Below are 13,205 nucleotides of genomic sequence, written 5' to 3' on the forward strand. Positions count from 1 at the left end.
GTGTGTGTGTGTATCTGTCTGTCTGTATGTATGTGTGTGTGTGTGTGTGTGTGTGTGTGTGTGTGTGTGTGTGACCTTAATTTAACTCAAGGACGCGAATGATATGAGCATTTAGGTGGAAGGAATAGTGCAAAGTATGCGTCGAGAAATTTTGACAGCTAGGTATGATTCAACAAATATATTACTATGCAGGGGGTGTGTCGTAGAAAGGGGGTGTGGCGCTACAATGCACTAGAACAATTGTCACGCGCGAGCTATATGCCCCTAGGTGAATACGGCAATGCAAAGAATTGTAACTATGCATATGCATTCATGTAGTCAAAGGAAGACATTTACAATCTTGACAACCATAAAAATGCAACGAATGTGGAAATACAGGCTACGTTCAATTGAGAGAGGATGTAATAAATAGGACCTAGTCGAAATAATTACACAGGTGTGGTCAAATAAAAGGCTGACATTTTTGGCGATCCAAAAAAAGCTTTGAAGTTCCAGGATCCCCCTCCCCACTCTGTCATTTACAGACCAATTTGTACTATTACACCTCTACGTGTTTAACGTTAAGCGGTTAAACTAACCGCACCTAAAACTCGTGACTATGACGAGTTGAGCTACGTACAAAACGTTCCACGCCTTAGTGAAAAATCCTCCTTGATTGTCTACACGAATATTATGTTGGGCTGGTTTCCTTCTACTGTTATATTGGTACAGTATACTAGTATATATGTCAGGTTAGAGGGTCCGATCTGGTATATATACATGGCAGTTCTAGAGATCCCAGTTGGTGGTTAAGGTGGTAAGGGTGGTTTCCAATGTACAAATTATGAATTTCTACTCAATCCATTGACCTAAAGTGACATGTATCAAAGTTGAAACGTTCTGTCTGTCTATCTATCTATCTATCTATCTATCTATCTATCTATCTATCTATCTATCTATCTATCTATCCATCTATCTATCTATCTATCTATCTATCTATCCGTCTATCTACAATCTAGCTATCTATCTATCTACCTATCTACATGTATCTATCTACATGTAGCTATCTACATGTAGCTACCTATCTATCTAAATGTAGGTATGCTGTTAACATAACCCTCGAGGCTTGAAGAGATTTTGTGGTAAGGTAAGATATTACGAGAATGCAGGTGAGGAATGTTAGATATGCCAAACGACAGGTGTGATTATTCCGTTTCCTGTCCGTTTCCCTAAAACTCTCAGGTGTTAATTCTCACCTGGAGTAAAGGAAGAAGTTTGACCTTCTCGGAATGTTGGATTCAGGCCAGGGAAACTACCTTAGCTCGCGCACACGCCGGAAGTTAGACACAAAACCGTTTCCTTAAGAAAGACAATAAAACCGTCACGTATATCTTAAGCCGGAGTCACACATCCTGAAATCTCGTCGTCGTCCCTTTGTTGACAAACCAGCTTGCCATGTGGCGGCGGACATAGTTTACCTGGCGGTTGTGTTTACAGAAAACAAACCTGAGTTTACACACCGAGTTGTTGTGACGCATGGTATCTTACGGCTCGCTTCCAAAACATTGTCCTTGTTTATAAGCAATGCCCGAACTTTAACGTGTCACTCGACCGCAAAATATAGACAAAAAAGCGACGCGGTCTGGCTACAAGACACATCCCGTCTGCCTAGAATCTGAACCATGAAATAACAATATTTCCACGTACTAATATTCACTAGAACAACATGGTCCGCTGGCTTGTGTAAACACACAACATTTTAACACAACATTCTCTCATAAGCTTAAAGATTTGGATCAGTGGAAAACCACAACACAAGAGGAAGTGTGTTCTATGACCTTTTGGGGGTTGGACACGCTTATGATTTCTAAGACTAAGCGTCCTCCTTGCTTCCAAGACACGTTCGATGACTCTTATTCAAGACAAAAACATTGACGGACGTACGTAGGTACAGGATTAGGATCTCTGACTATAGTTTGTATACACATGGCGACGGCACGCGCGCTACGCGAAGTGTTTTTGTTTTGAACGGAAGTAAAGAAACAACCCGACATGACTCAAAACATTCAGGGCGACCCCAGATATCAGTAGTGCCGGCTGTAACGTCATAACCTGTGGTCTGACAGGGCAAGTCACGGTTTCTATGGCAACCATAGAAGCCCTCAGATATCCATCCTGGGGTGGGAGGGGGGTGCTAGTGATTCTAACTTTGACATGACCTTCAAATACTAGTATGTGAATTGCAGAACATACTAGTAATTCTCAGAGTGTCTGTTTTAAGAATGCTCTTTGAAACCTTAAGGCAGTTTCATAAAGTTACACGTGAAGTTTTTGATCAGATAAAAAACCGTCATTGCCATAGTTAACCTGAAATGACCCCTACACACGCAGTGTCTCGTGACAATCTCTACCAAGAAGTTCAACGTTTTGACTTCAAATCTTCAAACATGCCTCCTCTGTCATTATACATGGCGTGTCTTCAGAAAATCATACATTACGTAAGTTATAATGACAGCATTGCGTAATGTAGCCTCAATTGCACACGTAGTATCTGAACGCACACACACACACACACACACACGCACGCACACACACACACACACACACACACACACACACACACACACACACACACACACACACACACACACACACATACTGGCTTACCCATCACGTATAATGTATCAACAACAACCCAAATACATGAATGGGCTTCACTAATCTCAGGATATTTTTCCTAGTTACAGACAAAAACACGCCTAAGACTTCCTGAGAAAAAACTAATAAAATAGGATACAAAGTAATTAGGAAAGGTAACTTTTTCTCAACCTAGTCTACAACAAAATGGTTCTTTGGCTGTTTCTAAGGTTGCAGGTGCAAACTCCTTTCTAGTTTAATCCTGGGTAGTCTACTCCCCGAGTTAAAACCCTATTTATAAAGTACGCACAGGAAATGGTTAAATATAGGCCTGCTGCTGATCTGTTGTTACTTTTCTTCCCGTGTTGGTCTAGCGTAACCAAAACGCCAGGTCACTGACGTAAACACATTTGGATAGCGAAGGGGATTAAAAAGTGTTGGACAAACTGTGTTATCCGGAGTCAAACATACCGAAATTATTTGCGAAATTCCTTCATAATTATCCTCTAAAACCAACACCGCCCACTCCAAAGCTAAAGCTAACTTCCAGGACGTATAATCTTCAAACGAGCGGTGTTCACACATCAAACGGTTTGTTAGTCTTGTCGGGCGGAAAGACGAGCTGGGAAAGACCGTCTATTCACGGGCAAGGCGAAACCACGGCCGTTTGTGAAATCTCGCAGAGAACAACATTGGTTTTAGCCTGGGTGCCAGACTGTTGTCAGGGCTAGTAGACAGACTAGGTCCTCAGCTCCAAGGCTAGCCTGGGTGCCAGACTGTTATTAGGGCTAGAGGCTAGCTCCTCGGCTCCAGTAGCCTGGGTGCCAGTCTTTTGCCAGGGCTAGTATACAGGCTAGCTGCTCGGCTCCAAGGCCAACCTGTCCCAAAGAAAATTTACCATAGACTCTCAGAGTTCGGGCATGTTGGCCCTGGAGCCGAGAAACTGGCCTGTATAGGCCCTGAAACAGCCTGGCATCCAGGCTAGGCTTGTGGCTTCCCCGGTCGAAGGTGGGGGGGGGGTATTGTGTCCCACCCTGGTCCGGCATCCAGGCTACCTGGGTGGCAGGCGGGTACGGGCAATGCCCCTTCTCGCGGTCGGGCCAGACCGGACATTCCGTACATCATTAGTTCCCGACGCGGTTCCCGACAATGGAAACCGGAACGGAGCGCTCAGAACTCTGCACCGACCTCGCTTCTAGCGGCGGGACGTCGTCTAGTCTCTGCCAGACTCCTTTGCGGGCTGAATAAATAGTAGAAATCGGCCTAAAAAGGGGATATCATTGGCCAGAGGCATGGCCGCCTAGCCTCTACCAGGCTTCGGGAGGCGACTGGAAAGAGCAGAAATCGGCCAAGTAGAGAGAGATAGCATGCATATGCCTGGGGACTTGGTCTGCTGGGAGAGAACAGTTGCAAGTTCCATTTTCCTACTACTGCAAAATTGCACAATAAAATTGCGGAGGGACGAAGGAAAGACAGGCAAATGGAGCCTCTCTAGCCGGCCAACCCCTCTGGCCAATGATGCCCCCTTTTTATTCCGATTTCTACTATTTATTCAGCCTGCAGAGAAGTCTGTTGGAGACTATCGTCCTCCCAGACTTGTGACGTTTGTTCTCACCGGGAGGTTAAACGCGAACACACGGACGTGCGACATTTCGAACACGGTGGTCTGACCGCGGATGTTCTTTTTGTGGGCGAGTCCGACATTTTTGTCTTTCAGGTTCACCAACTTAGCTTGAACTTCCTTGGCTTCAATTTTCACTGAACACACACACTGTGAGACAGTCAACCAAACACAAGTTTCAATTATGAAATAAGGACTAAGCTTTAACTTCCAACACTTAGGTACAGAATTGGGACTTACCCCAAATTTTCGGTTGACTCCATCAACCTTGTTCACGGAATGGAGTCAACCGAAAATTTGGGGTAAGTCCCAATTCTGTATCTAAGTGTTGGAAGTTAAAGCTTAGTCTTTATTTCATAATGATTTGTACCAACACAGATGAACTTTCATGACAAGTTTCAATTTTTGTGTGGGATGATACTTATTTTAAATATCACGTATCTACTAGTATGTTGATAAAGGCCTGACAATGATCAAAAGAAAACTACCCCCCCCCCCCACACACACACCAAAAGAATATTGCGTAGACTTTTTGAGTGACCTTCAAAACTGGTTACTGTAGAACGCGTATTTTACCGTTAATTTTAGACGACACAATCTTCTAAATACTGTTAAAACAGTACTAAGACCCGTTCTAACTCTTGAGCTTAAGGTTTTAATCTTGACTCTATTAAGAAGGGATTTTCTCCGCTCCGTTTGTCTGACCTTGACTCCGCTATTGTAACCCGCTGACCGAACCAGACGTCTAGACACAAGAAACACGGCAAAAATCTTTTCAGCCGCTTTTAGAGGCCGAAAAACTGTTAAGCCGTAACACTGGGACATGTTTCTATGCAAGAAAGGCCAAACTTGTACTTGAAACTGTACGGAAAATCTTTTTAGACACTTTTTGAGGAACCTTGCGAGGCACAACTGTTAAGCCGTAACGCTAGTGCATGTTTCAATGGAAGAAAATGCAAACTTGTACTTGTACCTGTACCTGCAAGTTCAGACACTTTTAGATGAACAGTTTGAAGCAAAACTGTTACATCCAAGAAAAGGCCGAACTTGTACTTAAAAACTTGATTTAACGTTAATATTACGTAACGTTAGTACATGTTTCTATGCAAGAAAAGGCAAAACTTCTACTTATACTTGATTTACATGTAGTATTACGAATATCTTATACACTGTATAGTATGTCGGTGAAGGTTAGACATCCAGGTAATAAGATACGCCACAAACTTAGCAACTGGATATGATTTTGGACTGTACAGTATCTCTGTTCTTTTTTTTTCTGAGCAAAGTAACTAGATGACCTAAAGGTCATCATACTTAGTCTGTGAGGGCAGAAAGATACAAGAAAGGTCTTTATAGAAGCTCATCTGTTCAATACAACATACAATGAACAAGTGGCCAGGTGTGTTGTGTGATTGTCCCTTGACACTTTGATCTTTCACCAAAGGAAATTTTGCAGCAATTTTTGAGGAAGCAATTTGGTAATTTTGTTGACCGGTAGAGTTTGGAGATGCTGGGCTTGGAGATAGTTTAGACGAAGCAATCAATTTAGGAAGGTTGGTAAGAAAGAAGGTTGTTGTTCGATGCGGATGTCATGACTTAGGAAGCCTTGTGTTGGCAGGAAATGGCCAAATGATCGATTGTGGCCATCCGGAAGTGGTTGTGAATCAGTATTATCTACAACAGAAGGTGTATGTTCAGCATAAGGCAGCCAGTGTTGGCTCTAGTCAAGCCCTAAAGCTTTAAATCAGCATCAATTGTGACATTGTCCGTCCTGACGACTCGCTCCGACTTCTAACGGCTTCGCCGACGCTTTTTAACGAGGTTTCTTATATTAAATCAAGACATAATTAAAGGTTTCGGTTACACTTCAAACAGCGGAGCGGATTTGTTGTATTTTCTGTAGCATTAACGTGATTAGAGTTAACTGGATATTCCGTCATAGAAGCGCCTTTGAGAAACTGCCTCGCCCGGCTTAGTTGCTTCTCTTGTTGAGCAAACAGAACAGTGTGTACCCAGGGTTATTTGAGCTGACTTTCGCTGGAAGCCTTTTTTTCGCTCGAGTGCGGCCACCGCGCGTGTTAAGAAGAGTAGAACAGTAGCGTTCACTCAGTCACCCTCTAGCCACAATTGTTCTCACACCGCCACATGACAGCGTAAGGCTTGTCCTAGTGCTGTTAGACACAATGGTGGTGAAATCCTACATACAAGGCGTAAGATTATGGATAGTCACGACTGACAAGTTGCCTGCTCTGATCTCTCACTGCTCTTTTTGGGATGTCAAGCAGGTTATAGTAGACTAGGCTGGCTTTTGTGTGCTTCTGTTAGCAAAAAGAGAGGATACAAGGCAAGGAAAACTTCAATTTTATCATATCAAAGAACTTGCGTGCGGTTAAATTGTAGTCACTGTCTTCTTCTATCTTATTTTGTGCTATTTTATGTCATTTTCCTCAATCTTCCTTCAAATTAGACACGCGTCCTGGATATATCACAGTGTCTTTGTTTATCCTCCGACTTTTGGGTAATTTTTCACAGGTGTGTATGTGCGGACAATAGGAACACTGTGCACGCTGAACAGATATAACACAACGACCTGCTATACGTGCTTCTTCCCTCGTCAGTAAGACCTATAATTAGCACGGACGTACAACCAACCCAGGCTGACCGGTTTTAAACAATGACAGTTTTCGGGTCGAAGAGCAATCATAGGTCAGTATCTACGTCACTAGACCCCCTAAAAAGACCGAATGGCCTATTTATAAACTCCTGTACACCAATCTAGCATGCACGTCAGAATTGTGCTCTTTTTAAGGACTCCTACCAAAAGAAAGGGCTACCAAGAAAGAGACCAAAAGAAATGCTGGCTACGCAAACTAGATGTTGACACGAATACATGCAGGAAAAATGCTCTCACATAGCTGTCTAGATACGTAATAGGTGCTATCAGTACATTGACCATGCTTGGTAAATACTTAATGTTTGTAATTTTGCGTCATTGCAAAACACTGTGATTATGGTGTGTACACTTTGCAGTGTTCACGTAGGGGGTTACTAATGTACAGCATGTACATTCAGGGGGTTAAACTACTTCTTGTAGGTTCGTTAAGTCTTCCAAAAGTCTAGGACAAAAGCTTAAGAAGCGGACGCTAACTTGAGTTGAATCCCAAAGACACGCTAATCCGAAAATGTCAAACAATGATCTTGTCTTTCTATCAGTGTAGACAAACTTTGCTGAAGAATTTCCCGGTCGGAGTTTATTTTGTCCATAGCTAACTTCCTGTCCTGCATACCTTACATACCTGGGCTTCTTCCCTGCTATTTTTACTTCAGGTAAACCTTTAAGTCTACTTAAACACCTTCCTTTCGATTAAGAAGATTACGAAATATTTCCTGTTGTAGGTTAGTTACTATTTCTATATAAACCCCCGATTAAAATTCCGACAGAGAAAAGGGGCCACGCGTGGAAGTAAATATAGACCTGATAAACATCCTAATCACAAAAACACTTAATTATCTGTTAAGTCAGCGAAGTCGTGATCGATATGTTTACATTGTAGATAGGCTGTTTATCGTGTTTTGAACTGTGTAGCTGATATGGTGGTAGTTACATAGCGGTATAACCTGGGTTACCGTTCTCCACAGGATGGCTTAAGGGGTACTTAACCGGTCACAAGAGCATAGGACCTTTCTTTTTGATAGCCTATCTTTAAAAGTTTTTAGCCGCTCCTTATCAAAATTGACAACAAAAATTTGAAATATGTAAAAAACATCATGTGCTACTAATGGTTTATTTTGGACGTTTTTATGTGTTTAAATCAGCACCGTAGAGATACCAGGAAGACTACAATGGTCTGTTGAGATCTCTGAGATTTCTATCTCTTTCAGTCAGTCCAGAAACACCAAATAACCTCATTGAACCAAGTTATGTAACCGACTTGTTTGAACTGTGTGAAATCTTGAATGGGTGCCAGACTGTTTCTAGGGCCTACACAGGCCAGCTCCTCAGCTCTAGGGCCAACATGCTAGCCTGGGTGCCAGACTGTTTCTAGGGCCTACACAGGCCAGCTCCTCGGCTCTAGAGCCAACATGCCCCCAAGGAAACGTATTATACCACAGCCCCTATAGGCATAGCATCCAGGCTAGCACAAATCGGGATGGTACAATTCCTTGGTACAATTCCTTTACAACTCAAAATTTAGATGGTTTTTGTTACTAACCGTTAGACTTTCCCAGTCTGTGTAGGACGTGCTGAGTTCAGGAAGACCTCGGAGCGTCAGGTCGCGGTTGGAATATTCTGGATTTCCGAACCTGAGCTCGTTCTGGAAGGGAAATAGAAAAAATGAAAGAATGAGTGAATGAATTATTGGTTTATTTACATCATTGTTCAAGATATAATCATATATCATACAGTAGCATCCTTTACAGTCTGAAATGATATAGGAATTAGAATTATTATTAAAAACAATTTTAAGTGATTTAGAAGGAGTTAATATAAAACCACAATAGTTATTGTGAGGCTTAATAGATATATTTCAAATACAGTTTTCACTGTCATATATATCAGAATTATCTGCGAATACTGTAGTATCTGTATACGGTTGCATGTAATGCGATAGTATCTTTATACGAGGGGGGAGGCGTATACTAAGTTATAGGAATGGTATATCGATATTTCCATATTATGCTGCTTTTGGAAACAGTATATAACAGTTGAGTGTGTAAATTTAAGGAGGTATTGTAGAATTTCCTAGTCCCCCACACACAAACATATATATATATAGAGAGAGAGAGAGATTTACGTATGGTATATCTTTTCTACAATTCAGTCGTAAACTTTTATTTGCAGATACGTTATAAGAAACGGAAGGTTGCTTCTAGACTAATATTTCCGATATTCAAATGAGGGAGCCTGTCATAGTTCCTCCTGTCTCCTTCCCAGCCGATACTTGCCTTATATGGGCATACACCAAAATCAATACACGATCAATATTCAGATCTCGTAGGACGGGCTCATTTTTAAAATAGGTGGGGCCGGAAAAAATTATGTCAACTTTGAGGTGTGTTTTGCTTGCTTGAACTGGACTATCCTTTTTTTCTCTACGTATTTTTGGCTATGCTATAGGAATACGAATTACAGGGTTGGGCGTTATAGTTAAATGGGGAGTAAAAAAAAAAAGATAGAAAAATGGGTGGAGTGTAACCTTCACGTTAAAATGGACCCGTCCATGACCCCTCACGTTGGGCCAGACGTGTTGTGGGCCGAGATTAAATTTTTTGAGCCTCTGCAGATTTTCAGTTGGCGGGAAAAACATGAATAATTAAATCCAAACCCAGAGACCCCCCGCGAAGCCCATACGAAATTGTCTGGCTCCACTGCTATGGAGGAGGATTGGTATTATACCAAGGAGGTTAGAAATCCAGAATGTGGGCGTCTTTTTGAAGAATTGTCCGGACTAAACCTCCCCACAAGAAAAAAGGTACTTCTAGGAGGATTCCTGTTTGAACACAATCTTAAATCCTTCACTGTCCGCAAGTAAAAGCTCTTTGGCATTGAAAGCGTGAACACAACGGCTAGTGCTTTTTTTTTGAGTCACCGGCATGAAAAATATCAAAGGCATGACCGCATGTGAGCATATTGAGAGAGAATATACCACAAATTTGATATCATATGCCCACTTCTATAGATAAAATATCGTACTGCACTTAAACATTGAGTTGATTTTGGAATTACATGCCAATGCAGGATGGCCACAACCTTTTGCGTCACATTTGACATCTATTAAACTGCTTGACATTACATGTGAACACAGTGGCGTGTGTAGACAACACGCATTTAAGATAATTTACTAATAATGTTTACGCAGGTTTTGACCCCTTTTAGTAGGCTACAACAGTTCAGAAGAACTATATCACCAAGTGTTTGTATATTGATTTTGCTCCTGTAGATATGGTTTGGTGCCTATATTTGAGTGTACCGTATCTCAAATATCTCGTGTGCGGAATTTGGGTGGAAATAACCCAGGCCTGCGAGGCAGACCGCAAGTAGAGTTGGTCTGGCGGGTTTTTCGTGGAATTGGTGCCATGCTGTTAGCGGGTTTGGGTACATAGAGGGTTGGGGCTTGTCACTGCTTGTTATAACAACCGCACTAGATGTGAAACAGGGGTTACAAGCACGCAATGGCTGGCCTGCACCACCACACACACGTACACAGTAACACACACAGGCCCGGCCCATGAAAATACCCCATTATTCTAAACTGTCAGATGTTCTTACCGCATGGAAAGAGCCGGCGGAAGTGATTAAAACTAACACCTTAAATCGCCTGACATGTCGCCAGAAAGGTTTGAAAACGAGCCAGCTTTGTTTTGTCCCGGTTCACCGGCCTCATTTGGGGGGATTTTTGTTTACCTATGGGGTCATGACTGAGGGGAATTCTAGCTCTCTTGCCCGACGACGTCAAACAAAATAACAGTAGGGCGGGTCAAGAAACGCCGAGGTCAACAGACTACAAGTTCGACCGCCTTTCACATGTTAAACCACGACAAACATGAGAATCTATGTAGCTATGTAGTCACACACTGAGCTCTTGTAGTACACTACACATGTTTCTGTCGTTTGGCCCACCCATACACAGTGAAAACACGTGCACGCGGTGAAAAAAGGAAATTTAAGACAGAACCTACATTCCTTTCTCCCTACCACAAGTCTAAATAGTACTGTACAGGAAATACCGAATAAAATTTTCTCGAAATAGAAATCAGGCTTCTACTTACGAAGTGTTTAAAGAATTTTTCCGTCGTAAGAAACAGTCTGTGAACGATGCGGACATTTTCGTCTAGTTGTTCGCAGGCCGTTCTTCTTTCCGTGGTCGCCGATCTTGTTGTGGTGGCTGGAATCGGGCTGGAGTCTCCTACCCCGGCCATTGTTGTTAGCAGTAGCAGCAAGGCGAACGCAACGAGCTGTGTGCTGTTGTCCGCTCGGAAATCTACGGGGTTAGATCAGACAGAGCGCGGTTAAGTACGAGCTTGGTGGAGCGTGTACGCTATACACTCTCCGCCGCCTTTAACTGTACCACTGCAGGGTTCAGTAACTCTATCCACTCTCGATCGACGGGAAGCTATTTTAGGTTTTAGAGCTGTTCCCAGGCGAATGTTTGCACGCTACGTGCTAGCTGGATAAGGAGCCGGCGCCCGGGCTAGCTAGCTCGTCAAACAAGTCTGCCAACCGGCCCCGATCGTTCGTCAAGTGGAGGTATGCGGGATATGGCTACATGACCCCGGGGACCAGGCCGGCTCGCGATCGGTTGCCAGCCGCGTGGCACGTAACACGCTACAGAACAGGTTTCACCCAACACGTGCAAGGCTTCTACTACTCGTGCCAAAAAATCACGACGTTGGACTGCGATTTTTCTTTCAGCGGCGCGGCGGTGGTTTAAGAAAATGACATTTCTAGAATCGGGGAGCGAAAGCAGGCGACGACAGCCGGCCGGGCGCCGAGCACCGCAGGTAACAGCGTTCGGCTCGGCTCGACAATGTTCGGGAAATGTTCGTAATGATAGTAAAAAGAATGGGCACGTTCGTACATGTTGTGTGTTCTAGTAAAAATAATCGCTACAACGCCGAAATAACAACAATACCGAGTACGTCTGCTCTAAAAATGTGTTATACATTGTGTATACACGAAATCGGCATCCGAAACAAGCAAAATCACGAGAAATCACAAAATGTACGAGAATCTTCAAAATCATCACAAATCGTAAAAATCGCCAAAGACGAGCAAAATTCCCTTCCTAAACATCCTAAAAAATCGTAAACAGCTCAAAAAGTAAAGAAGCATTAAGAAAAATCGGTAAACCTTAACACGTGGAAAGGGTCCAGTAGTAGTTAGTACTTACGGAATGTGGACTTGGCCATAGTTGCATAAGAGTTTTCGGAGGTAGTAGTAATATTCGTGCTTCCCTACACTGAAGGTGTTCCCTCTGCCGTGCCTACACTCATTCATGGCGAGTTCAGAAACGTGGGCAACTTTTATACCCCCAAGAATCGGAAAATCTAGTCATTTCTTTGTGATGACATCACCCTGACATCACTTTGGCGCGTCATTTTGATATGCAGATCGCCGAGCTCGGCACGAGCCGACGAAAAAAAAAATGGGCCCAAATTACGTCTGGTCCGGAAGCCCCGAGGATTCCCGAGCACTTCCGGAGAGACACGAACAACCAGGCCGCGGCTCACAGCGTGATCGATGAGTAAGAAACCGATCAAAACAAATCGGCGATGGCTAATGGCTTTTCACGGTTAATTTCAATATATATTCACCCGTCTTTCTGCCGGGCTTCCGCCGGAAAATAGCGCTTTGTATCTTACACCCAAGAGTATTCCGCACGGAGAGGTCATTCACTTCAGGCGTCAGTCATAGACACTCGCCGTTTCCCCGAAATCCTACAGCAGCGTTGTCTTATTCTCTTTTTGACGGCCATTAATTTTTAAAGGGGGAAGCCCAGGAAATGTACCCCAAATCTCACGGGACCACGGTTAGAGTAGAGCTCTTTCTTTCTCGGAAGGTACTAATCTTTTGGGGGTGAATCTTACACTAGCAGAGTGAGTTTGTGCCTTCAGGGAGGCAAAAAAGGGATGCCTGAACATTTAGCCTCAAGCAATACCTCATTCATCACTTAGAGTAATGGTAGCTAATTTTCCGCTCGTGATCTCTCTCTCTATACCCCCCTCCCCACTCACTAGAGTAGAAATACTACGTGTTTTGTTTCTTCCGGTGCGCTGTGACGTCGCACATGCATAGTCAGTATCCACGCGGCGGAGACATGAATAGGTATCACCTCTTCAGACCATTAAGAGCCGAGTAGTAACAGTGCTTCCGTCCACGTTCCTGACACAAATGGAACCACGGCTGAGATTTCAGGGACCCGTTTCTTACCTTTGTCACACCGTTTCCCCCACAAAACAAGACAGT

General features: G+C 43.3%; 1 protein-coding gene across 2 annotated transcripts in view; it reads right to left on the reverse strand.

The window, feature by feature from the left end:
- The window catches only part of LOC109473048, a 17,956-nt gene extending 5,663 nt beyond the window's left edge, over positions 1–12,293 (reverse strand). Inside the window, exons 1-3 of one of the 2 annotated variants that reach the window (XM_019772943.1) lie at positions 12,130–12,293; positions 11,009–11,220; positions 8,452–8,553 (exon numbers count right to left, since the gene is read on the reverse strand). In XM_019772943.1, the coding sequence (XP_019628502.1) occupies positions 8,452–8,553; positions 11,009–11,220; positions 12,130–12,148 (333 nt within the window). In that variant the 5' untranslated portion in view covers positions 12,149–12,293. The remainder of the gene's footprint in view (positions 1–8,451; positions 8,554–11,008; positions 11,221–12,129) is intronic. The other variant, XM_019772944.1, reaches the window with a different exon arrangement.
- Positions 12,294–13,205: the final 912 nt, after the last annotated feature.

Source organism: Branchiostoma belcheri, unplaced genomic scaffold (assembly GCF_001625305.1).
Source record: "Branchiostoma belcheri isolate BF01 breed outbred unplaced genomic scaffold, Haploidv18h27 scaffold29, whole genome shotgun sequence".
NCBI lineage: Eukaryota > Metazoa > Chordata > Leptocardii > Amphioxiformes > Branchiostomatidae > Branchiostoma > Branchiostoma belcheri.